This window comes from Cinclus cinclus, chromosome 3 (genome assembly GCF_963662255.1).
Source record: "Cinclus cinclus chromosome 3, bCinCin1.1, whole genome shotgun sequence".
NCBI lineage: Eukaryota > Metazoa > Chordata > Aves > Passeriformes > Cinclidae > Cinclus > Cinclus cinclus.
In genome coordinates this window covers 105,390,509-105,415,020 of record NC_085048.1, presented here as the reverse complement: position 1 = coordinate 105,415,020, position 24,512 = coordinate 105,390,509, and the positions used below count along the sequence as shown (strand labels likewise).

At 43.6% G+C, this 24,512-nt stretch overlaps 1 protein-coding gene across 3 annotated transcripts; it reads left to right on the top strand.

Moving 5' to 3' along the window:
- The first annotated feature begins 1,669 nt into the window (after nt 1–1,669).
- Nucleotides 1,670–24,094, top strand: HAO1 (hydroxyacid oxidase 1). Of its 3 annotated transcripts, none has more exons than XM_062490614.1 (8): nt 1,670–1,857; nt 8,092–8,243; nt 14,747–15,002; nt 18,389–18,564; nt 19,053–19,144; nt 21,678–21,836; nt 22,109–22,178; nt 22,558–24,094. In XM_062490614.1, the coding sequence occupies exons 1-8, from the start codon at nt 1,721–1,723 to the stop codon at nt 22,626–22,628; spliced, it is 1,113 nt and encodes a 370-aa protein (XP_062346598.1). In that variant the 5' UTR covers nt 1,670–1,720; the 3' UTR covers nt 22,629–24,094. The 3 variants fall into 3 exon arrangements, with proteins under 3 accessions (XP_062346598.1, XP_062346599.1, XP_062346600.1); XM_062490615.1 differs by lacking the exon at nt 1,670–1,857 and adding an exon at nt 4,855–5,862; XM_062490616.1 differs by lacking the exon at nt 1,670–1,857 and adding an exon at nt 6,451–7,515.
- The last annotated feature ends 418 nt before the right edge of the window (nt 24,095–24,512 follow it).

The following is a 24,512-nucleotide window of genomic DNA, read 5'->3' as shown; positions in this document are numbered from 1 at the left end:
TTTGCTGTTCAGTCAAGATGCAGTTCCTTGGCTCCAGGGCTGAAGGTCAGACAGCTGATGCCTCATTAAACAGCCAGAGGAAATCTCATCCAGAGAGATTCATTAAAATGAGGAGCCAATTACTTGGAGGGAAGCTCTGTGTGTTGGAGTCAGATGTGCTGGGGAGACCTGGCATTAAATTTCACGTTTTCCTTAGTTTTGATTCCCTTGTGCTGATACTGGCACCTTCCACCAGCAACAAGCCAGCATGAGAAGTAGTGAATCCTGCTGGAGGCTTCAGTTCCAGTTGGACCCCTGAGCACTGTGGAGCTTCTCAAGGTGTGTTGGCTGGATTGCAGCAGGAATTCAGTGGTCCCAGAGGGGCTATGGGGTGTGATTGGCACATGTGGGAGGCTCTGTAGAGGGTGGCACCTGAGAAACTTCACAACAGAAGAGGGAAGAGGAACTTTTAGCCTGAGTGGCAAATAATGGCAATTAAAAAAATCACCAATATCCTGTGAATATGGCAGAGAAGCATCTAAGTGGAAAAAGAAATATCAAGGTGGGAAGAGTTCTGAAGAATACAGACGTTACAGAACGGGGAGAGGGAAGAGTGGTGCAGCACTATTGCTGCCTCCAGAAATTTTTGCAACTTCCCAACATAAAAACCTTTTGAGCTCATTAAGGTTGAGTTCAGATGCACATATTAAAATGTTCAGCTGTCATGCAGCACTTCCTGTCTCATGCTTGAGGATAAATATCTGTTTTTAGAACAGATGATGCATACTTCAAATAAATGCAAGCAGACATGTCCCCACATTTTTGCTAAAAGCACAGTGAAATGCCAAGGTTAAAGTAGTTTGCATTTGAGTTATTTCTGACACTGATGTGTGACAAATACCCTGTGGTGTAATTCTGTGTAAAGTGATATTAATGTGCAGTCTGCAGCTGAAAAAATGGATTATATGCATGTGATATACTCTTAATTCCCCTCTTAAGCAATTAGTGTAAACCTGTTGCAAACTCTGCATATTTTTAAAAATTTAAACCAAGGAGAAACCTAGAAATGTTAACCAAGATTTTACATTTTGGGTGAGGGTTGTCTTCTTTGATAAGATGATATTTCCAGCTGATTGAGTGTATCTGACTCCTTAACATTTTAAGAATAACAAGAGCCCTCTGGGTTGTGGAGATGGAATTACCTGAAAATCAGGAGCTGTATGCCCAAGGATGTCTGGCAGCTGGGTCTCTGAAACTGGCCTTGGTATCCAGGATTCTAATGGAAATAACTGCAGTCTCACCTGTGTTAGGTGTTACCCTAAATGTGCAGGCTGGCACCTGCTTTTAGAAATAATCTAAATCATGATTTTTCTTTTTTGGGTGTGAGCAAACTCTTCATGCTTTCAGTCTCCTGGATATTTTGGATGACAGAGGGGAATGTACGTATATTCCTCTTACTGGAGGTTTACCTACTTATTTCTTTTCTTGCTTACTCATTTTTTTCTCTTAACCATATTTTTATTCTGTTATGTTCTAGGTTGGCCTTTCCATATGAACTAAAAGACAGTGCTGAAGTCCAATATGACACAAGAAGTTGGTGTATTTATTTTTTTTTGGGGGGGGGAGGGAATGTAGATAAATTGAATCCTGATGAGGTCCCATATTAATGATTTACAGGCAAAACTCTGGAGTTTAAAAGAGTGGGAAATGGGAATAAGCTAACCCAGTGAGAACTGCAAACATGTCTGGCAAGCCGGCGTGCATTGCAGATTTTGAGGAGTATGCTAAAACCTTTCTGCCCAAATCCGTGTACGATTATTACTGGTCTGGGGCCGATGACCAGGAAACACTGGCAGATAATGTCGCGGCATTTTCCAGGTAGGAGGATGATTGAAAGCTGGGGTGGGAGGCAGGGGGTGTAAGTTCTGCTTTATTGGTAGATATGGTGCAATTTTAGATTTTTCTCTGTGAACAAAACTCAGTTTTTCTGCAACTTCTGTCTGTTATTTAGCAAAAAGATTCGCAAAGAACTGATTTTCAGTACAACTCTCTCTCCCCTTTCACTCCTCCAGTAACATTTTCTGTCAAAAAGCAGTCACTAAAATCCATTAGCACCTTTTTAGCTTTGCCTGCATTTGGGTTCTTTTGTTAACAGAAATTCTCTCCAGAGTCCTTCAGCTACAATATTTCATCAGCCGGTGAAACTGAAATTTCTACATTTCAGATTATAGTGCCAGCAAGGGTTTCTTGCTGATTCTTGGGGTGGGGTTGTACTTTTTAGGTTCTTAGTCAATTTTGCCTTTTCCGTAGTTCTCCTAAACTGAATTGGTTCTGTGGCTTTCCCAGAGGATAGCTGCAGGGCCCTGCAGGAAGGAGTTGCATTTCCCAGCCCTGGGGTGAGCTGGGAAAGGCAGGGCTCAGTCCTGGGTGAGTCCCCTGTGCTCAGGGGTTTCCATCAGGAGGTCAGCCCTTCATCAGGAGATACTGTAAATGCTGGGAACTGTTCTAAACCAGTTTTGACTTTGACCCCCTGAACTGTTGTCAAAACCTGGGCTCAGGTCACCCTTAGCCTCAGAAGGACAAGGTCAGCACGAAGTCAGTGAGCACATGCTGTGGGATTCAGTGGAAGTGTCACAGCTGTCATCAGTTGGTTCCCCACTCCCAAATGTCCCTGAGCAGGGCAGAGGGAAGGAGGCAGCTGGAGGCTGCTCCCCTCAGCCCAGCTGAGCCCAGCCAAGCTTCTCAAACAGCTGCTGACACCTCCTTCCTTCAGGGGCTGTTAGTGCAGACGTTTAACCCCCTGCACTTGTCTTTGCAAAGGCTTTTTTTTTTTTTAGTTCCTCTAACAAACCAAACCATGTTTTATTCTTAGTCTTTCTCCCTCCCCACTTTGCTTTTCTGCAATCTTTCTCACTGCTCCAGTTGCTTTTCCATAGGCTGTGGGCCATTCAGCTTCAAAACTGATGCAAGCTGAAGGTTGTAGAAAACTGTGATCATTCATTTAGCAGGATCTCAAAGGTCAGAAATGGGCCCAGAACCTTAATTTTAAGGACCACATAGAAAAGCTTTATAATGTCAAGGGAAGACAACTCACTTCCACTGATTATTCCAGACCTCTTAGCTCCATGCAGAAGCTGCCATCACAGAAATTTCCCTGCTCAAACACGAGGAAAGATTGCCCTGAGAACTGAATAGGAGCAGGAGAGGATGGAGTAGTGCTCACCTGATTTTTTTTATTGTACTTTTCTTAATGCTTCCAGATGCTCTGATGCTACTTGCCCTCATAAAACCATTATGAGACATCAAGGAAAGGACACTCCAAGGAAGTACTTGCAGGCAATAAACTGCAGGAGCCGTGAAGTTTTTACTTGTAACTGCTAAAGCAAATCATGATGAGGTGGGATCTAAAGGTGCTAGAGGCAGTGTAACAAAGAGCTGGGCCTGTTCCTTGCTGTGCTGGCATCAGCAGAGATGGGTGTTTGCAGAGAGATAAGAGCAGCTCTGCCCTGAAGCTGTTTCCCTCCACGGGGTTGGATTCCTCTGATAAGGGTCCTCCTTATTTTGGGCTGGTTGCCTATGGAGTTCTGGCTTACCTCATCTTTGCTGAATCTTCTATCAGATTTTCAGTAAAACCCTCTAGTTTTAGGAGTTCAAAACTGGGGCATTTGCAGGCAGCCTGGGACTGAAGGAGATGCTCAGTAGCCGTGCCTCGAATGGCCTGAGATGTTAAAAGAAATCAGTGACATTTGGTGTGGCTGAAAGTTGCTCAGTGCTGGGTCCCTGCCCCTCAGCAGTGTGGGGATGGATGAAGGGGCTGGGAGGTGTTTGTCTTTGCTCTCCCTCCCTTTATCTGAAGTAAAAGAAGATCCTATTTTCTCAGCACATGGGATGCTGCCATTAACAGTCCTTAGACCATGTTTGTAATGGCTACCTGAGAATACATCTCTAAAAGGTGGAGGCTGCTACAAAGACTTAATAATGTTTTGGTTTATAAGACCTATTTGACACAGGGGACTTTGAAAAACCTTTCTTTTCTCCTTGGATGCTGTTGGGAGAAGCGTGGCCCAGCTGTTACAGATGGGGAAGTGCTGCACACTCTGACCCTCACACAGTCCTGGTGTTTCTGCCTGTTCGGACTGCAGCTTGTGGGTAAATAGAAAGTCAGATGGACTTTACACCCCTGAGGCACAAAGATCACCAAGTCAGATAATTCTTTGGAAGGTAGTATGTTCAGCTTTGTTTCCCACTGATTTCCTCTGTCAGAAGCTTATTTGCAGGGTTCAGTCTGATTTTAAAAAAATTTGCAGTTTATTAAATATAAACGTTTATAAGTTTAAATGGAAGAGAGAGCACAAAACTGAACCAGAAGCAGGAATTGTTAGTCTCTACCTTTATGGTGTGGGATGATTCAGGTGAGGTGTGAGGATGGAAAACCAGAGCTGGGTTCATCTGTGAATTCTTTATTATGTTTTTGGCAAACAAATGGTTTCATTTCTGGAGAAATAAATATCTTATTAATGACTAATATTAATGTTGTTACTAAGAACTAACCCTAATGGATGGTTGTGTTGCTGGATCCTGCAGTATCTTTGGATCATTCCATGCAGTTTTTGGAGCAGTACAATTCATACTCATTGGATTATAAAATTAATGTCTTGGCCTTTTGACCTTGAGGCACTTTGTGTAATCAGACACCAGAGTACAAACTGCCTCCATAAGTACAGTGTTTAAGAAGAGCTTAACACCAGGTACAGCAGCTCTCCCCCAGTTCCCAGTTCTTCTGGGACTGAGGGAAGAACCAGCACTTGGATATTGACATCAGTGTGTTCTTCTCAGGCCAGATAAGTATTTCTTATTCATAGTTGTCAAATGGCCCTGGCAGAAGTGAGGCATTAAGGCCAGAAGGGATGATTATGGATGGCAGAGCTTATGTCATTCCCTGTGGTGCCTGCCTTCACCTTGCCTTCCCCTGTGCCTGCCTTCACCTTGGGTTTGCTCTGCATCCTGGAATGCCGAGTGTCCTCCCAGTCCTGTCTGCAGCTGAAATCCCCTCTCGAGTTGTCACAGGAGCGAGGGGCCTGAATGGAGAAGAGATTTTTCTGACAAGCTCGGGAAGCTTTTAGCTCGATGGCATTCAGGAAATCAGTCTGAAGTCTCCCCTCTTAGTATGGCCATGCCAAGGAAAGGAGGGACGTCGGCGTGTGTAGGGGCAGACTCCTGCTAATCTGCTCTGCCACGGAATTTCCAGAGGCTTTGGGAGAAGCTGCCTTGTTCTGTCGTGTGCAAGAAACAGCAGCTGCTGCTTCAGAAGTGCCAGCATCAATGCAGGCTTGCTGCAAATGCGGTGTTACCTTATAGCAATTAAAGACATTAAAATGGCCACAGAGGTAATTTGAACACTGGTTTAAAAGGCAGGGCTTAGAGTGGGAATGGGTCAGACAAGTCTGGGAAGTTTAGGGGGAGAAAAGGAAAGGAATGCTTGGAATAATAATGTAATTATGTTGTTGTGATGTCTTTCACCTCGCATTTCCAGTGCACTGTGAAAAGAGTGTGGATGGCAAGACATGCTGGGAGGGAAGATAATTTTCCTCAAGGAAAAGCAGCTGTTGCTTAGCCTTGGACAACACCAGCCCCTGCTCCTTCTGAAGGGAAGTTGAACTGCCCGAGAGAGAAGGGCAGAAAACTGGGTTGTGTTTAGGATGGAGACTTGGCCTGAGCAGTGTATCTTTTCCCAAATGTGCTTCTTGCCCTGCAGCATGAGGGGATTTGGGACAACTCAGGAGAGGAACAGGAGGACCTGCTTGAAAATATGGTGCAGTTTGAAAATGTCAATGTTTTTCCCAGCTGGAAACATGCAGTGCTTCCCTCTTATCCCACTGCAAGGTAACTTACAATCAGATTTTTTTTTTTTTTTTTTAGCATGGAGAAAAAAAGGAAAAAACCCAAAAGTTTAATCCCCCTTCCTTCCTTTTACTCCTTCCTCCAAAACAGCTTTTAGCTGAAGTTGCCTAAACTGGGAATCCTCACTGTCTTCCCCACTGCAGCATCTCCCACTTCCAGTTGGGAAGAAGGATGCATTCACTCTCAGTTGCTGATTGTAGCACACGAGTGTGGACTTGGCTAGAAAAAGATGTGGGTGATGACAAGATGATGAATTAAAAAGAAAAAAAAAAATCCAAGTTTTTTTTTTTTCCAAAATATGCAGGAAATATTTCACCGAAAGACTTGGAGGAAGCAGGTGCTGTGTGGCAGCTGAATGAATGTGTGCCCTGGTGACTGGGAAATTCTGCCTGTAAGGTTTCCTTGCTGCTGTTAAATGCATTTCCCTGTCCAGACAATGCCTGGTTTCAAGTATCTGAGAAACTTGGAGCTGGAAACACCCAAGTTTCCAAAGCAAGATCATGTTTTGTTTAAAGGATGATGATGCTCAGGGAGTGAACCTGTTTGGTGTCTTTGTGGGACCAGTGAGTTCTGGGTCAGGAGCACTGACTGGATGATGATTGAGAGGATGTGACCTGATAAGGGATCTCTGCTTGGGACTGCATCATTGTTCTTGCTTGCGCTGCTGGGAGGATTTTGGCTCCTCCTGTTTCTCTTCCCAGATAAAAGCACCGCAGGGATGTTGTACCTCAGGACTGACCCTCACAGGCTGTGAGATGGCAGTGGCAGGTACCAATCTGACAGGTCAGAGAAACCAGGGAGATGCTTCTCATCCTTTGTTTTTGAGTTTGATTGTATAAATGAGCAAGGTTACAAAGGGATTTTTGTTTTCTTTCTTTGCTGGGAAAAGATACCTCAGAGCAGAGTGGAAGCCTTTGGAATCAGGATTAGGAAAAAAGGGGGAGAAAAGAAATCGTGTTTGCTTTGTCCCACCCGCAGCCCATCCTCCCCTGAAAAAATAACAAACTGTTACAATTGCATGAAAACAAGTGTGAGATGTTCCTGCCGTGTGTGTCTTGGCACTGAACAGCACAGCTGAATTCCACAGCCACACATCTCCTTCCAAGCATTATAACTGTCCTCCTCCCTGAGGAGCACTGCCTGGAGAACTGCATGGCCCCAAGCTCCAGGCCTTCAGAAAGGTGGGTCTCGTCCTGGCTCTGCCCCAGGCTTTTTGAGGAAATGTCTCTTGATCTTTCTATAAAACAGAGATTTTTGTCTTTTACCCCCTGAAATGTCATTTTAATGCTCAAGCTCACCCCTAGTCCCTGTCAGAGGGTAGCAGTGGCTCTGGTTCTCTCTCCATGCTTGTGAGTATAATATTATCAGTCTCAAGCATTCTGGTGCTGAGCAGTTGCTCAAGTTCAGCAGTATTAGACCACACATTTTTAGTTCTCTGTAATTACAGTTCAGGAGCCATGGGAGCCCTTTTGGAGTGAGGGAGGCCTCAGTGAGAGGTGGCTGCTTACAAGGGAGGCTTTGCCCTGGCTGAGCTCTTGAGAGGCACCCCCAGGTGTTGCACCCCATTCTTGTGGCTTCTAATGGTGGCAGTGCTGTGACGACACCTGGATGATGGAGCAAAGTCCCATGGCACAGGTATCCCCAGGAATGCAACCCTCCTCTTAAAACTCTGCATGTTATGGAGTCTGTAATAGGGATGCTGTTTTGTGTGGGGGGAGGAAAAAGGTAAATTTCTGTGTGTGCAGACATGGGGTGTCCAGCCTAGCTGCAGTAAACGGTAATTTCGGGTTAAGCATGGTTTAGTTCACTCTGGTTTGGAAAAAGGAATTCCAAACATGCAGGCCAGGCTTGTGTTATCCAATAATCCCAAGTGTCTGGCATCCAATTCTGCCTCAAGGCTTTCAGGGGACTGACACCCACCATGAACCTCATTGTTTTACATTGCTCCTGTTTTTCCTTTCAAACAATACCAGCCAATAATGCTCAAGGGATCTTTGTCTCTTTCACCCTCGATGCTCTTTGGTCTCTCCTTCCTGCTGCCTCCAGGTTTTGTGCCCTGCAGGGGTTTTGCTGCAGCTCTGGGATTCTGTTCCAGTCCCAACACAGCTTCCACCGTGTGTCAGCAGGAAAGCCTGCTCTTGCCCATTGGGAACTGTAAATTCCCCTCATGCTGCAGCCGTTTGAAATCCAATTTATTCATGTATGTGCCAGGTGGAAGCTGTACCCCCGGGTGCTCAGGGACGTGTCTGTGATGGACCTGTCCACCTCAGTCCTGGGACAGAGGGTCACCATGCCCGTGTGTGTGGCTGCCACCGCGATGCAGTGCATGGCTCACCCCCACGGAGAGACGGCGACTGCCAGAGGTGAGCCCTGCCACGGGGTGGAGAAGGACAGGGCACTGCTGTGCCTGCTGCCGGGCAGCCCAGCTGGGCTCCTTGCTCCTACCTGGGCTTGAGCTGCTGCTCAGGGTGACCAGGTTGATTCTCACATTTGTTTTTTTACCATTTCACTTGTCTGAGTGTGGTTTCTCTCTCTGTGAAATGAGGGATGCCAGAGGGGAATGATTTGTCGCATATGAAATTGAAAGCATCTATCTACTTACCCATACATTCTATGTCACTGTAAACACTGTCAGAGCAACACATTTCTATTAGAGAGTTGATCTAGAAATTCCAAGGTCTTAATTTGCCTGGGAAAAATCCTTGCTTTGAAGAGAGCTTTTTGGGAGCACCCCAGGGAGGCAGTGAGACAAGGGCTCCTCTGGGCTAGAAACTGCACAAAGATGTTGCCAGCACAGAGGCTGCGGCTTAAAAGGATATTAACCAGAACTGAGATGGGGAATTGTCGCCTACTCCTTTAACTCCAGCTGCAGAATGGCACTAAATCTGAGCAAGAGGTGTGGGCTGTGCATTTCAGTGCTCCAGTGCTAAAAGGAAAAGGGTACAAAACCTAAATAGGTGATATTAAAAAAAAAAAATCCTGTTCATGGTTGGGTTATTCATCTAACAGTTTCCATTTCCAGTGCAGCAGATACTGGTGTGAAGAGTCGAATTCTCAGCCCTGCAGTGGGAGCTGGTCTCAGTTCTCATAGCTGTGATGTGCACGGGGGTGGGTTACGGCTATCTTTAAAAAACACACCTCTCCAATTTTACAGCATGTTTGGAGCCTCTTTTTTCCCCTTCCCAAGAACTTTTTTATCAGGAAGCCGACGCTGTTGTTCCTGGTTGTAAGTGCCGGCGCACTCCACGCGATGGCGCTCCAGCACCTCTGATCGGTTTGGGAAGGGCTGCTCGGTGCTGTCCCATCCTTTGGCAGCTCCTGCGGATTAGCTCTGGGCCAGGTTGTGCAGGGAGGAAACTGAAACATTTAACGCAAACATACTAAATGCAATGGTGAGAGCGAGATTTGAAACACAAAGTCCAGGACATTTCCTAGCAAAAATTCCCACTGATGCTGCAGCCCGGCCACATTTTAAGGTATAAAATCCACAATGGCATGCAAAGCTGAGTGGCACAATACAGCTGAGTAGCACATTTTCAAATTTTAACACATGATTATTGAATTTAATATTCCCAGGTTTTCAAGCTGGACAGCTCTGTGTATTGGCACCAGTTGGAATGTGTGGTCCAGTAAACTTAACCATTGGAGCTGGGGAATTTTTCATTGCTTTCAAAGGAGGGCAGTATTCAAATCACACCCTCAGTATTGCATTGGCATTTGGGGGAGAAGAAAATGGCTTTGGCTTTGTGCTGTTAGAGGTGGAGCGGTGCACTCAGTGCCAGGCTTTTGGTTTGACCTTATAAGATGACAAGAATTAGCTGTAAAATACACATTTGGCTTAAAGGTTCTCTTAAACTTGGGATACTCGGGATCAGGGGGTTTGCCACATCCAACTTCTCTTCTGTTCCAGAGCTAGCACTGAGTTTAAGTGGACAAACTGCTGGTTGCTTTAATTCAGCTTCTCCAGCTGTTTGCATAAGCCAGAGAAGTCTGATCCATAGTCTTGTTGCTTCTGCAAAGCCTGGCATGCTCCATAAGCCTGGCTTTTTTTTGGCTCTGGTGTGCAGGAAGTGCTGTTTGAGGGGGTGCCTCTGCTGTAGTCATGATCCTTGAGAAGCATAGCCTGGCCTGAGTCTTGCCCCTTCCCAGCCAATGCCCTGGCTCATGCTGGGAGCAGAGCAGCTCCCAAAGGAGCCTCCCTGTGTGCTGTGCCTGGCTGGCCTTGAACCCCAAGAGATAATCCTGGTTCACACCACGCTGCCCTACAGAGCAGGGTGGTGAAGAGAGCAATGACAGCTCCCTCCCTGAACTCCTGGTGTTTTGAGAACAATGCTTGAAGAGTTTCCTGGAGTGACAGCCTCTTGCTTGGAGCTGCTCTGCTCTCTTGGCAGGTTTGCCCACATGTTGCAGGGTAAATGTTCCTCTAGGGACAAGAACATGTCACGGCATCCCCTAGAACTCCCTGCCTTCACAATTTCTTGCTCTGAGGCTTGTCAGGGTTTTGGGGGCTGCTGCTTCCTGAGGGATGCTCTCCTGCAGCAGCCAAGCTGGTGGAGAGGAGAGTGCACCTTCCCAGAGGAGGGCAGGATCTGTCAGCTCACATGAATTTCTTCTTCATGGGCAGTTCTTTTGCAGGAGTAAAGAATCTTTTCTAGGAAAAACATCCAATTGTCATTTTAAGAGTTGCTGGTGACAGACCAGCCAACATAATGTAAGTTATTCCAAAGGTTAGGTGACCCCACTCAGAGCAGAATAAACTGCAGTCATGGTCAAACCTTGCACAGCCTCAAATCCAGGTGTTGGGTTTGCTTGTACTTCTGTTAGCTAGACTTTAAAATAATAAATGAATTTTTCAAAAAGTCTATGCAGGCTGTAATAAGGTTGTTCCTCAGCTTTCTCTTCCTTACAGAGAAAGCTTTCTTGTCCTTGAAACAATTTCATGCACCCTGGCAGCTGTCCCAGTTTTTCTAGGTCTTCCTTCAAGTATACTCCTTGGCATTTTAGTTGTAGCTCATCAGTGTATGTGGCAATTTTCCAAAGAATGGATTTTCTGTTCAGTAGAAACTGAAAAATTGGGAGGAAAATTGTTTTGGATTAACTGAAATGTTTCATTTGATCCAAAACATAATGTTTTATTTCATTTTCCTACTGGCTAATGCTTTTAGCTATAGTTCTGTTTTGAAACAAAAGTGTCAACTCAGGATAAAACATTTCCATTTTGAAAAGATCAACACATGACATTTTGACTTAGGTGTTTTTTTCTCATCCTTCCCACTCCAATTTCAACCTCTTGACTAAAAATATTTGCCAAATTCGATGAATAATCTTAGCCACTAAAGAGCAAAAGGTTGTTCTCTAAACACTTTTCAATAGAACCCTTCTGATTCTATGGGTTCTTTTCTTCTTGCCTGTCCATCAGCAGATTCACTGTTTCTCCATGCCAAGGCATTCATTTGCCACCCTGACTTCATGCTGTGCTTGCAAACCAAGGTGATCCCCGTGTCAACAGGACCCACCTCGAGCATACCGACTCAAAATCTTGTGCATCATCCAGCTGCTCAACAAGAAATAGTTTTTTTTGCAACCTTAATTGATTATAAACAGATTTGTAGCATTATTTTGAGATTTGTGTTTATAGTCCTGCTTATTCCATACTGCACTTACTGGGTAGTGTAAATTCCTGTATTTTCATCCCACAGCAGCATTGCAGTGCCTGGCTTCTCCATGAATGGCTGAAAACCAGGCTGAGAACCTAACTGTTTTCTTGGGCAGGTCTTTTGAGAGCAGTCACAGTTCAACTGAGAACAGTTGCTCAGGGCTGAAGTTTTCGTGTTTGCCCTCTGCAGCTGCACTCAAACCACTCTGCAGGCTGCTGCTGACGCAGGCAGGGTTTCACCATCACCTGCGATGTGACTGCACTGTTTGCTTTGCCAAATGGAGAACAGGAATATTGACTGGAAAGCTGTTTTTCCCCCATGTTTTAGCTGAGTTTCTGGCAGCTCTGTCATTCCCACTAGAGCAGGAGCAACACCTTTATTCCTTTGGTTCTTAACAGGCTGCTACTGTGCTTTTTCTCTCTGTGATGCTGAGCACTGAAATTTGGGTTTCTTGTGCCCATCAGACATGGTCATGACTAGGAAGGAGGGATTTGGCCATTTATTACATTTTGTGCTCAGCCACAGTGAAAACAGCAGGACTTTGTACTTACCTGTTACCTATGTGGTGATCAAAAGATGAGGTTAATTTTGAGATAGGAAAATTTATGTCAATCTAGAGTCATGTAGAGGACAATATCTACATGGGACAATGTGGCCTGGACTGACCTGGCCTGGATTCAACCCAGCATGCGATGTGGCTGGGGGGACTTTGTGCTGCAAGTGTGCCCAGGCAGCCTGGCATGCCAGGCAGATCCCAGATCCGTTCTGGCCACGTGTCCCTTTCCCTCCAGCCCTCCAGCACAGCTGACAAAACACGTTCTGTCAGCAAGAGCATGGCAGGCACTGCTCGCACGCAGGGTTTTGTAAGGGCTGAGGGAGGAGAGGCTGACGGGGTCCTCATCCAAGCATGGTTTGTCAAGAGAGTAATGTGAAGTTTTTTAAACAACTCTGTTTCTCAGGAGATACAGCTCCAGGAACATGGCTGCTGCTCCTGAGAAATACCACTTTGACAGAAAAATATAGTGTGTATCCCAAGGAGTGTCCTCTGGCCCTTGGCTTGGGGACAGTGGATTCACTGGTGGATTCAGGGAAAAATGCCTGCAGTGGGGCAGTTTGACTGCTGGGCTTTGGAGATGTCCCTAGAAGGGAAATGATGGGAATGTGCCCAGCTAGAGGAAAAAAGCAAGTTCTTATTCCCATACAAGGTTACCCCAACAAAATCTGCAAGCTTGAACTGGGCTCCTCTCCAGTGCCCTCCCTGAAGTATTTTTCCTCTGAGCTGCCCACAGGGACAAATTCCATACCCTTCCCCAAACCACGGAAGGCAGTAATGCCCCATCAAATGGGGGGAGGATGCTCTGAGGCTTCAGGATGTAAAAAGGGCTAAAGAAGGCCTCTGCTCTGTTCCCCACTGCAGCTCCCAAGGGTGCCCTGTCCCATTTGTTGTTATATAAAGTACTTCAGTTGAGTTGCCCAAGAGTGAATAGCTTCAAACTGCCAGGGGGCAGGTTTGGATTAGAGATGAGGAAGAGATTCTTTAACATTCTGCAATTCCATGGACTTCCCCAGCTCCCTGTGTGTGGCTACTGCTGTGCTCTCTGCACTGGCATGGAGCCCAAGAGGAGCCTGCAGCGTGTACAAGGGTGAATGTGTCCTCTTGGCAATGCTCAGGATTAAAAGAAGACCTGGGGAAAAAAAACCCAAAAACATAAAAAACAAACAACTAAAAGCAATCATGAAATGACATGAGGAAAGGCTGGTTTACAAAAACATCTTATGCTTTAACTCTGGCAAATGTCACATATTGCAGCAAGAGCATCCTGTGGGAATATGGTTGTAGTTGGACTGATTTGAAATAATAAATAATTTGTAGCACCCTAAAAGTGAAGTGCAAAATACGATTGTTAGAGGAAATGAATTGCTTCTGTTTTCTTCAACTGCAGCTAAATGTGTGAGAAGTGGGAATGTATTTTTAGAGAAACCTAATTTGAGGTAGAAAAAAAAAAATCCTAACCAAACCTGGCAGCACTTCAGGCCTCTGTATCTCATGGTTTTAGAAGTCTACAAAATTTTCAAGATAAGCTTTAAAATTATTAAGATCAAGCACTGGAACTGGGAATTTCTAAAATTTTGAAAAATCTTGTCTGTGAATTTTGGATTGGCCTGAGAAATCTGAACTACGCGTGTTGAGCTGGTTCTTCAACAGAGAGCTGTGAACTTTACAGGAGAGATGAGGGGAATTTTATGAGCATGCTTGCATGAAAATGCCATAACCCTGTTTGGCATGACTGAACTCTCATTGAACCACACTGCTTAAACCTAGTCTTAAATAAGAGAAAATCACTATTTTCTCTGTTGCTACTAAGTTATTTACTCTGTTGCTGCTATATGCAGCTAAGTTGAAAGTATATGGTGATATATATCTGGTGATTTGCATCTTCTCTTTACCCAAAATGTTTTATTGTGCAGTTTCTGACAAAATTTTTGCTTTTGCAACCATAGGGCTGTAGAGGTAGACTTGGGCATAAAAAGGGAAAAATGGAAATAAATGGATACCTAAAGGCAGATTGAACCATAACATTTACATTTCTCCCTTATCTGATGTGAGGGTTTTGCAATTCCTGGGTTCACAACCCTCCCGTGCATTCCCAATATAGAGGGAACTATGTCCAGTAATTTTAAAGGAGAGGAACAGAATGGTTACAAACTAGAGAGGTTTGGGTGATTGCTGCTGTATTTCCAGTGAGGGAAATTTGGCTGGTGGCCCTGGGAGGGTGTAACCAATTTGTTTGAATAAGCCGTTCATAAGTTTCCACTCCAAGAGGCTTGTAATCCTTATTTAATAAAATGTTGTCATAAAGACCACTTTTTAATTCCTCCATGGGCTGGGGATGACGTCTTGAAACAGAGGTCCATTTATATTAAAAATATGCATACTGTGGTAGACCAAGGAAAACAAGGCTTTCTATAATATTTATGAGTTCTACAGCATGTTTTCCTTTATTTTACAATAAGTGACAGATTACTCTAAAAAGAAGTGATAGATTCATAAAAACATATCTGTATGAGGTTAGCTGGTGCAGCCTGGGTTGGAGCTTGTGCAAAGGTTGATTTTTGGGAGGCAATGTGGCAACATACGAAGAGCTGGAAGTCCTAAATGCATTACTTTAACGCTCCTGTTTAGAGAATCTCACTTTGCGTTCCTCCAGCCTGCCAGGCCGTGGGGACAGGGATGATGCTGAGCTCCTGGGCCACCTCCTCCATCGAGGAGGTGGCTGAGGCAGCTCCGGGTGGCCTTCGCTGGCTGCAGCTGTACGTGTACAAGGACCGGGAGGTGACGGAGTCGCTGGTGAGGCGTGCGGAGAGAGCCGGATACGGAGGGATCTTCGTCACCGTGGACACCCCGTACCTAGGCCGGCGCCTCGCCGACGTCCGCAACAAATTCCAGCTGCCCCCACACCTCAGGTACTTCTGCTGCTGGGGGGGGGTTGTCCTGGGCAGCAGCTCAGTGGAGTTGTGCTTGGGATCTGCTTTGGATCAAGCTCTCCTGGCTGTTTGCACACTGTAAAAGGCGTTGTGCTAGGCAATGTGAGGATGCAGGCTGCTGAAGTAAGAGATACGGTGTAACGGGGTGGTGTTTAGCACTACTCAATTAGTGATTTGTCTGGAGTTTTGTTTTTTTCTTTTTTTTATTCAGAGCCAAGATTAAAAAAACACAGAGACGAATTTCCTTGTGTTTGGACTTGGTTGTTTATTAAATCTTATCTAAAGTACAGAAAGTTCAGCAACACTTCTAGCCATCAACTAGAAGCAAGCAAAATGGAGATGAACTTAGCTAGCTACAAGGTTTCTTAAAGCTAAACAGTCCAATAGAGAATTAACACTTATATTTTTTATACTTTTAACCTAATAACCAAGCTCCCACGACCTTCAGTGCAGCATTAACAGTCCAGCCAGAAACTACTACATGAAGAAGAAGGAAGATGAACACTGAAAAGAGACAATACCCAAAATTTGTCATTTTGTCCCATACCTATTTCTATATTATGAAAACTTCAAAATCAAAACCCTTTACCATGTGAAATTACACACTTCTATTTAACTGCACACCCATGACTTTAACTCCATCGCTCAAATTTGGAAGCTTTCTCCAAGGCCTCCAAGGTCAAAAACAGTGTTCTTCAGGGCGTCAGTGCCAGAAAGCACAGAGAGCTTAAAAACCCCAGGTTTCTGGGATCCAACATTTCTTCATGCATGTATCAATGTTTTCTTGGCTATCTTCAAATCTCAGCTGGGTAGAGCCTGCAGCGACCTGCTCTGATGTTGAACTGGGATCCAGCAGCAGAACTGGCTGGGCTCTGAAAGGGGACTGGACTTAGTGGGCCAAAACTGCCTTCCAAAAGATCTTGTGGTCCTTTCTGTGTCATCATGACACTGCTCTGGGTCCAGGGCCATGTTGCTACCGACTGCAGAGCCCCTTTTTGAGCAACTTCAATTCTTTCACTCAAACACAGAATCACGTGGGTATCAGTCTTTCTAAATTCCCCATAAGGACAATTTTTAACCCAAAGTGTGTTTTGGGACATTTTCTGTGTTTCAGAATTTGCGGCACCATGACTGACTTCAGCACTAGCTCTAGTTCCTCCCCACTGCAGGGCCAATGAGTAATTAAATTTTAACAGGGTTAAGCCAGAATCTTTACTCTTACGATGGTGTTGTAAGGGTGCTGATTTACCTGGCCTTTTGTAAATATGAATTGATTGCCTGTAGAAACTCGCCTGATAAACATATGCTGAAGTGCTGGCACAGTTCTAGCAGCCAAGGATTGGTTCAAAGAATATTTACTTGATGGGATGTCCAGGACTTGAAGCTAAAAACCTTGTGAGGTTCTTGCATTTAGGTCTTAGTAACAACCACCGTCTACCATTGCACATGTTAGGATTATTTAGAGCATGAAAATGAACACAAAAATGGAGAGACAGAGAAAAAAAGACAGCTTGATGTATTTTGAAGCAGATAAACTTTAAGGTGAGTTCTGGGTGAAATAGTTTTGAATATTATCAATGAAATTGAATTGTTCTTCCTATGTCTCCAGTGATTGTTGTGTTATACTATGCACACATTGTATGTAACGTGTACTTAGCAAGAATGATACCTAGAGCTTTTTCTTCATTTCCATACTATTCAAAAGGAAGATAAGCCATGGGGCTCTGCAGTGCATCTGATTTTTTACCTCACCAGCAAAAACTCCTCCAGAGCTTGAGGTGCTGGCTCTCTCCTATGCACTTGTACTTGCAGCTCAGAGATGGAAGTTAACAAGATGACCTGAGCTGATTTCTGTGTTAAAGTACAGTTTTAGGAGGAAAGGACCGGAAAGCAAAAAAAGCCCTAACACATAAAACATGAAAATGTACCACACTGGTATGCCCCATGTTGTAATTGTGCTAGAGAAGTGTGTTTGGCACATTATCAATATACACTGACCTTTTACTCTAAAAGATAAAATTAAACAATTTAAATAGCGGATTTTTTAAGGACAATAGAATTTTAAGGCCTGGGGTTGAGGAGTTCTTAAATGTGAGTCCAATGACCCAAAGGCATTTGAGGAAAGCGAGAAAGCGTTTCTGAAGCACTTTGACCCCACCTGCCCAAATATAACAAGGTTTAGAGTGAACCATATGCAATCACATGAAACTGGAGTAATCCTTAAAGGTTCCAATTAATCACTGCAGATTCTTGGGCAGCGCTTTGTTACAGAGGCCGCGGTGAAACTCTCCTAGAGCGGGGCTCTGCTCATTTATGTGATAACTTTTTCTTGGCTTAGGGTTTTCAACAAAGTTTCAAAGCAACAACAAGGTGCCATTGTGCTCTGAAATGTATGTAAGGCAACATTCATCCAAGTGTTGATCTGCATTTTCCAGGCCAAGAAAAACAACAGTTATTTATATAATCTTATCCATGGTTCTGTTTTTCTCTGGGCACCCCACCCTCCACAAACCAACAGCTGAAAAGCTGGATCTTGCTGAGAGCCCGCTCCTTTCTCATTTGCTTCTGGCCTGGAGCTGAACAGAAAAGTCATGTGAAATGCTGCTTGTTGCAGGCATGAAATCAGCAGTGAAACCAGCCAGGTTCCATGCAAAAACACTCATGCACTTCCCAAAATATGAAATGTGAGTATTAAATAGCCCCATGTGGAACAGGACAGAGTTTCAGAAGAGCAAGGCAATTGGGACGTGGATGTGCTAGAACCTGTGAGATTTTGTTGCTGAAAAACTCAAATAACAGTAATGTTTTCACATGAACTTCTTTTACAAGGAAATGTACAGAAGGGACACAAGGTAAACAGGCTGGCTGCTGGCTTTGTTGAACAGATGAAAACTCTGAATTTTCTGCAGGGCTTCATGCACATCCATCTATTTCATGGAGCTTAAGAAATCTTCATTTCCTCATCCCCTCTACCTCCCTGATCCCCTATTCCTCTCATAACTGAATTCCCTGTACCTGACAAACAAAGCCCAGCCTTATTTCTTTTTCTATGGAAGTCAGACTCTTACCTTGGGCCAGAGAAACTTGACCCAAAATCATCACAAAACCATCGCAGAAAGATAGAATGGCCTAGGTTGGAAGGGACATTAACAATCCAGTGCTTATGTTGATTACCAAATGCTTTGTCAGCCAAAGGCTTTGGCTCACTGAGGAATGGGATCTGACATGCTGGGATTGTCTGGTTTTCCTCCTGCCCTGTAGTGCAGCAAAGCTTTAGCTCAGGTATATTGAATGTTGGCATTTCGGACCAATTGTGGCCACAGAAAATCTTCCTCAGGCTATTTTTTTGTCTTTTGTTACTTTAGATTAAAAAACTTCTCGAGCAGGGACCTGTCATTTTCCTCGGGGAAAGACATTGGAGAAAACAGTGGGCTGGCTGTGTACGTTGCCGAGGCCATTGATGCCACCATCAACTGGGAGGACATCAAGTGGCTGCGGGGGCTGACCTCGCTGCCCATCGTGCTGAAAGGGATCCTCAGGGGTGTGTATCTGTACTGCTTCCCAGGGGAAGGCAAAGGAAGAGCTGTCACTTCCTCCTGCACCATTAGAAACCCACCAGTGAAGGTGCTTGTGGGAGCAGCTGCTTAAATAAGTGCCTGGTGTTGTCACCAACACCACCATTAATGTGATCTTGCCAGTAATTTTGCAGTGGACAAAAAATCATTTGGCAAAAGAATTTGTTACTGATGAGTTCTGGAAGATAATAGAGAAAATAAAGCCTAGCAATGAAAGTGGCTGCTGATCCAAAGGGATAAAATGCTTTGCTCCAACATTTCCAACTATTCTTCTGGTCTTATTATTTAAAGATAAAACTTTTTTTCTGTATTCAGGCAAGGCTTAGGAAGTCTGAAGTTCTAAGGTGGCTTTGCATGAGCTGGCAATGGTTTTCTTAGTGATTCCCTCATTGTGGTGTCTACAAGCTCCCAGTTATGGAGGAACACATCCTATTTTTTGGCGCTTTTTTCTTAGCTGATGATGCCAAGGAAGCTGTAAAGATCGGGGTAAATGGGATCCTGGTGTCAAATCACGGAGCACGACAGCTTGATGGGGTCCCAGCTACTGTAAGTACTGATGCCAATATACTCCAGTAATCTCTAATTTTCTCTGCCTTTTGGCTTTTTGTTTGCTTTCTCTGAACATGTGGAAGCTGGAGGAAAAGCCTGCAGTAAGTGTTCTGTGCCTTAAGCCATGAGTAATAACCACTCTCTACTTCTCTATGTATGTCACATCATACTCTGAGTTAGACACAGCCTTTCCTTGGTATATCAAATTGAAAAATCTTTCAGATTCTTTTTTCCCACTCTCTTCTTTCATTTCTTCTTTCGCATTCTTTTTTTGAAAAACCCTTGTTGCCATTTGCAGCACACTGAAGGTTGTATTAGGGTTGTTTTTCCTCTTTTAATATTCTTTGGAGGTTTCTAAAAAATTACTGTTAAGGAACAGCTAAAGGCAGAATGAAACTCTCAATTTTTCTGCTTTCAAGTATTTTCACCTTTGGAAAACGGAGAGAGTGGTTAAATTACAGTTTTTCCTTTTTCCTTTTCCTTGTTGTGCTACCCCATGACTTTTCCAAAGGTGAAAGGGATTTGAGAATTTCTCAGTCGGCAATAGATAAAGAAGTAAAGGAAAATGAAAAAGTATGTGCTCAGGATGAAGGAAAAAACCCAAAATTCCAGTCATCACTCATCTTGCTTCATTTCGTGTGGGAAAGCTACACAAATAAAAAGAGAATGAAAGGGAGGAGAATCAAAGCCCATTTGTGCCTCTCTGAGTACTTCCAACATGTTCCCAATGAAAAACCTCCTGTTTTCCATGATAGTTTCCTGAAGGAAGAGGGAAACAGGTCCTCTTGTCACTTCCTGGGAATGTATTCCCCAATTTCACTGACAGTATTTTAAACTCTTGGGCAAGCCTGTGTGTGAGGTAATCCAACAGCAACAATGTATAAAGTTGTTAAAAGCATCATTTGGAGGAACGTGGGAGAGCTCAAGAAATACAAATTAATTTTTGACAGCTGCAGCAGAAGAAAATCTGCAAACTCCTTGTTAGGGTTTACTTCTTTGCCACACCACAGGGCAGAGAACTGCTGAAGCTGATGTATTCCCTGGATTTATGGTACAAAGAACAACACTTCACAATGCTGGTTTCATAATGTATCTGTATCAGATCATGTTAAATGGTTCTGATTTGGAAACATAATAATTTGCATCAGTTTTGTGGAGTTTCAGATCATGAGTTGAGCCCAAGCTGGTCAATATTTCTAGTGTCTAGTTACACATTGAGGAAATCTATGTTTTAATTATGGTTTGCATCATGCTTTAGTTATTAGAGCACTTTAATGTTGGTACAGTTTGTCAGGATGTAGAAAGTGGTCTCTGGATATGGAAATAGATCCAAAATATGTCTGGCAAGAGAGCAAAACCAAAGGGAGGGGGAAAATCACAGCAAGTGCCAAACTTCAAGAAAATTTTTAATCCAAATCTAAAAACAAACTGCACTTTCAAGTTTCCCCCCTACCTTCTAGTAATTTTTATCCATTAAAAAGGAAATTAATTACATCCGTATTCGAAATATATGAATTTGTGTGTCTTTTGTCTTACTTCCACACACTGTTTCCAGTCTCCTTAATACTTGGCTTCTGGTGGTGTTCCTTTCCTGATTTTCATGAATAGGAACTATTTAGGTGGCCTTATAGGAAAAGTTGCCCTATAATTAATGCTCCAGGCTTGAATTCAGGAGGCTCATCCTTTCGTTGGGACCTCTTGCATGGCAAGAAGAATTAGTTCCCTGGTTACTTACTTATAACTTGAGAACAGTAAAAATACTTTCCCCCCTTGCTTGTATCACTGGTGGAGGGGTTAAGTTGAGAAAGGGGAGATCAGTAAAAGCAATACACATGTACATTAAAAGAAATTATTTCCCAAATAATTCTTGCTCAAAACTCAAAGGAAGTTAATTTTTTCTTATATTAAGAAGTTTTTCTCTATAGTCATTCCTGTTATAAGATGTATTTTCAAAAGGGAAAATACATTAATTAAAATTTTCCAGCCATCTCTTGAGTTCCTACAGGCACGTGTTTCTCTCACTCCTTGTCTACAGGTCCAGTGCCTGCCTCTGGGCTCCCAAGCTGGCCCTCAGGATAAATTAATGGAAAATTTAAACAGGGAAGCAAAGATGATTATTTGAAAAGTGAGCTGATTCAATTTCATCCCCAAACTAGTGAAGACTGGAAGTTCAGGAGGTAACACCACCAAAAGGCTTCCTTAGTGCTGCTTTGGTATATTCTGCATAAGAATCAGATACTGGCTTGTGTCAGATACGTGTCATGGGGTCAGATGGCCATTTTGTGAGACCCTGCTGATTCTCATTTTGTTTATGTGACTTTCCAAATAAATTTGACCTTTGCATGTACCTTCTACCCTACAAAGTGACTGCTGGTTCTCAAGACAAAGCTGAGTTATTTGGGTATAGATTTAGGCATGCAACTGTTCATTAAGCTGCTGTAAAGTTTGTATCCTATGTGTAAGAGTTGGCTCCAAAAATAAATAGGGTTTCAGGAGCAGCCAAGCTGTGTTCCTGGTTTCTCTCTTTTAGATTGATGTCTTGCCTGAAATCGTGGAGGCTGTGGAGGGGAAGGTGGAGGTGTTCCTGGACGGTGGTGTAAGAAAAGGCACAGACGTTCTCAAGGCATTGGCTCTCGGTGCCAAAGCTGTTTTCATTGGGAGACCTGTCCTCTGGGGATTGGCTTATCAAGTAAGTGAGGAGAAGCTGAAATGCATTACTTTAGATCCATTCACTCACCATTCAGCCTTATTACATGCACATATATGTGTCTGTGTGTACAGAGGAGCATGTATGTGATCTGTCTGTGTGCATCCAGATCATCTGATTTGCTATTTGCTAAAATTTGCTATGACCAGCTCTCAGGATTTATTTCTGTGAATAAAACTTTTCTTGGCACAGGTACACATGTCTATACCTACACACATATACGTAATAGTTCACATTGTCTCCTAATCTCTCAGGGTGAAGAAGGAGCAAAAGAAGTTCTCCAGATGCTGAAGGAAGAGTTTCGCCTGGCAATGGCATTGACAGGTGGGACAGCAACATTTCCTCTCTGTAATCACATTTTCTCAGAGCTTTCATTTGCCCCAGGCAAGATGCTATAGCAACTTGCACAAGAGGAATGTTTGCAATCCAAACAGGTTAGTCTGTGGAGAAATTGGAATAAGACTTGTTATCCCTGCCTTATAAATGGGGAACTGAGTAGATTAGGTGAAAACATTACTTTGGGATTTTTTTTTTTTTTTCGCAAGGAGAGCAATAAATCCATAGAAAACTAGTGGCGAATCTTCGGTTGCTAAGGGGTGGATTTCATCTGACAGAATGTAGATTTTTATGAGACAGAGAAAGAAAAGGCTTAGAGTGGATTGGAAAATCAGGGGCTTGAACTGATCTGCAACTTCTCCTCCAGGATGCCGGAAAGTAGAAGAAATTGGCAGGACACTGATCCGAAGACATCAAGTATTGTTTTCCAAGATTTAGGTCTGAAGACTCTTGCTTTGTGTGTTGCCTGTTGTGCTTCCAGACAAAATCCAACTGCATTCCCTCTGTGGGCCTCCTCCTGCAATCCCGACTGAGGGAACGCTCTGCTTCGTAGGAGATCACTTGTTGAAGAAAGAACTCAAAGCAAATTTTACAGGTGTTCCCAAATCTCTTGGGCTCTTAAGGAGAGCTGGTACACTGGGAGGTGTGATTAGAGATGGGCCTTTATCCAAGACCAGCATAGAAACTTCAATGTGTATTTGCAAATGCTGATAATTAATTTCTATGCCTGGGAGTAATTTAGCTGTTAAAGTGAAACTATAAACAGAAATGTTTTGATAGCAAACAGAAATGCTGAAATTTAAAATGCAAAAGATGCTTCTTGCTCACTGTTTAGAGAAACTAGACTGTGGATTGTAGAGATTAAATCTTGCTTTCTTATGAACAGAGTGTCCTTTCCCTAGTGACTTTATAAGCATCTGGGGCTTGTGGCACGTAGGCTCTAGGAGCCCAGAGGACTCTTTGTTGCAAGGAGCCAAAGAGCAAAGCAAAACTGGGGAAATTCAGCTGTTTAAGTGGCACAAGCTCCCTTGCAGTCAGACAGCTGTTATGTATGTGCAGTGGATGTACGCCAAATCCTTGGCTAATGCACATCCCTGTAGCCCAAACTGTGCCAGCTGCATCCACCTGGAGCTCCAAGATACATTTGTCACCTGGATGGATTTGCTAACAGTGGCAAGGGAAGGCTGATGCTACCTGGGAGAGTTTGTAAAATTTGCAGCCATGTGCAAAAGGGAAACTTGAGTAATTGAGGCATTAACCCATGACTTGGGAAGGGCCTAGTGGCTCTATTGAGTTTCCATGTACACTCCTAAGTCAGATAACTTTTAGTGTTCTTCACTGTGCTTATGATGAGGATGCAGAGACACGCAAGATCTGTGCCTCTGTTCGCTAAACAATCCAAATATCCACTGAATTCAGGAGAAATTTTGCAACTGTAAAGAACAAAGGAGGTAAGACTACACTGTTCTCGTCTTGGTTAAAACCAAGGGTAGCTCTTCACTTGTCTCACCTACCTTGCAGGTGTGGCAATTTTACAGGGAGCAGGGAGAGGACACACAGGTTTTGAATATCTTGCTGTGAAAATTTAATGTTCATTTTTAAAGAAGACTAAAAAAGAGAAAAATCCCTTAATTTCATGGTTTGACTGACATCACCAGCTTCACCATTTGTTTCCCATCAGCTTCGTGCATTCTGGCTCTCCCACTTTGCTCACTTTGAAATATCCCTTATTGAGCTTTAGAAGCAGCTTTGTAATGAAATGATGGAATATTAGAATGTGAACTAAAGCTGGGGCTGGAACTTGAAATGGGGAGAAAACCCAAAAGGCCACATGCTTCCCCTCCAGTTGTAAAATTTGTACTCTTATTTACTGCAGAATGTGGTCTGTTGTGTGAGAGTTGCGTAGCAACAAAATAAAGTTTATCTGTGCAAGGAAATATGAATGTTCCTTGGAGTACAGAGAAGCATAATTTCTGCTGTTTACTGCACTTATCATATCTGTTGCAATGTGGACTGTGTCAGATGTCAATTACAGATTAACTTCAGCAAGACTGTTTATTTGAGATAATATAAATGTTACTTAAAAGACAGGGGCATAATATCTTATGTTTACATGTTTAAGATCTATTTCTAAAGCTCAGAAGATGCAGTTTCCTGTCTTTGCCCCAGCCAGATTTGAGGAAAGTTCTGAAACTCCGTGGTTCAGTAGAAGTTCTGATGGTGAGGGAACTGGTTTCGTTACTTGTGTGTAATTCACTGTTTCTAGTTCCTCTGGGATAAGGGGTTTACACTGTTTTTTCCTGCCTGTTATCTGAGAATAGT

What these genes read in the sequence shown, in the direction of transcription:
- HAO1 (XM_062490614.1), top strand. Translation starts at nt 1,721, where the DNA reads ATGTCTGGCAAGCCGGCGTGCATTGCAGATTTTGAGGAGTATGCTAAA. An exon ending in AATGTCGCGGCATTTTCCAG is followed by an intron (nt 1,858 to 8,091) that starts GTAGGAGGATGA and finishes TGTATGTGCCAG; the next exon opens with GTGGAAGCTGTACCCCCGGG. An exon ending in GCTGAAAGGGATCCTCAGGG is followed by an intron (nt 18,565 to 19,052) that starts GTGTGTATCTGT and finishes CTTTTTTCTTAG; the next exon opens with CTGATGATGCCAAGGAAGCT.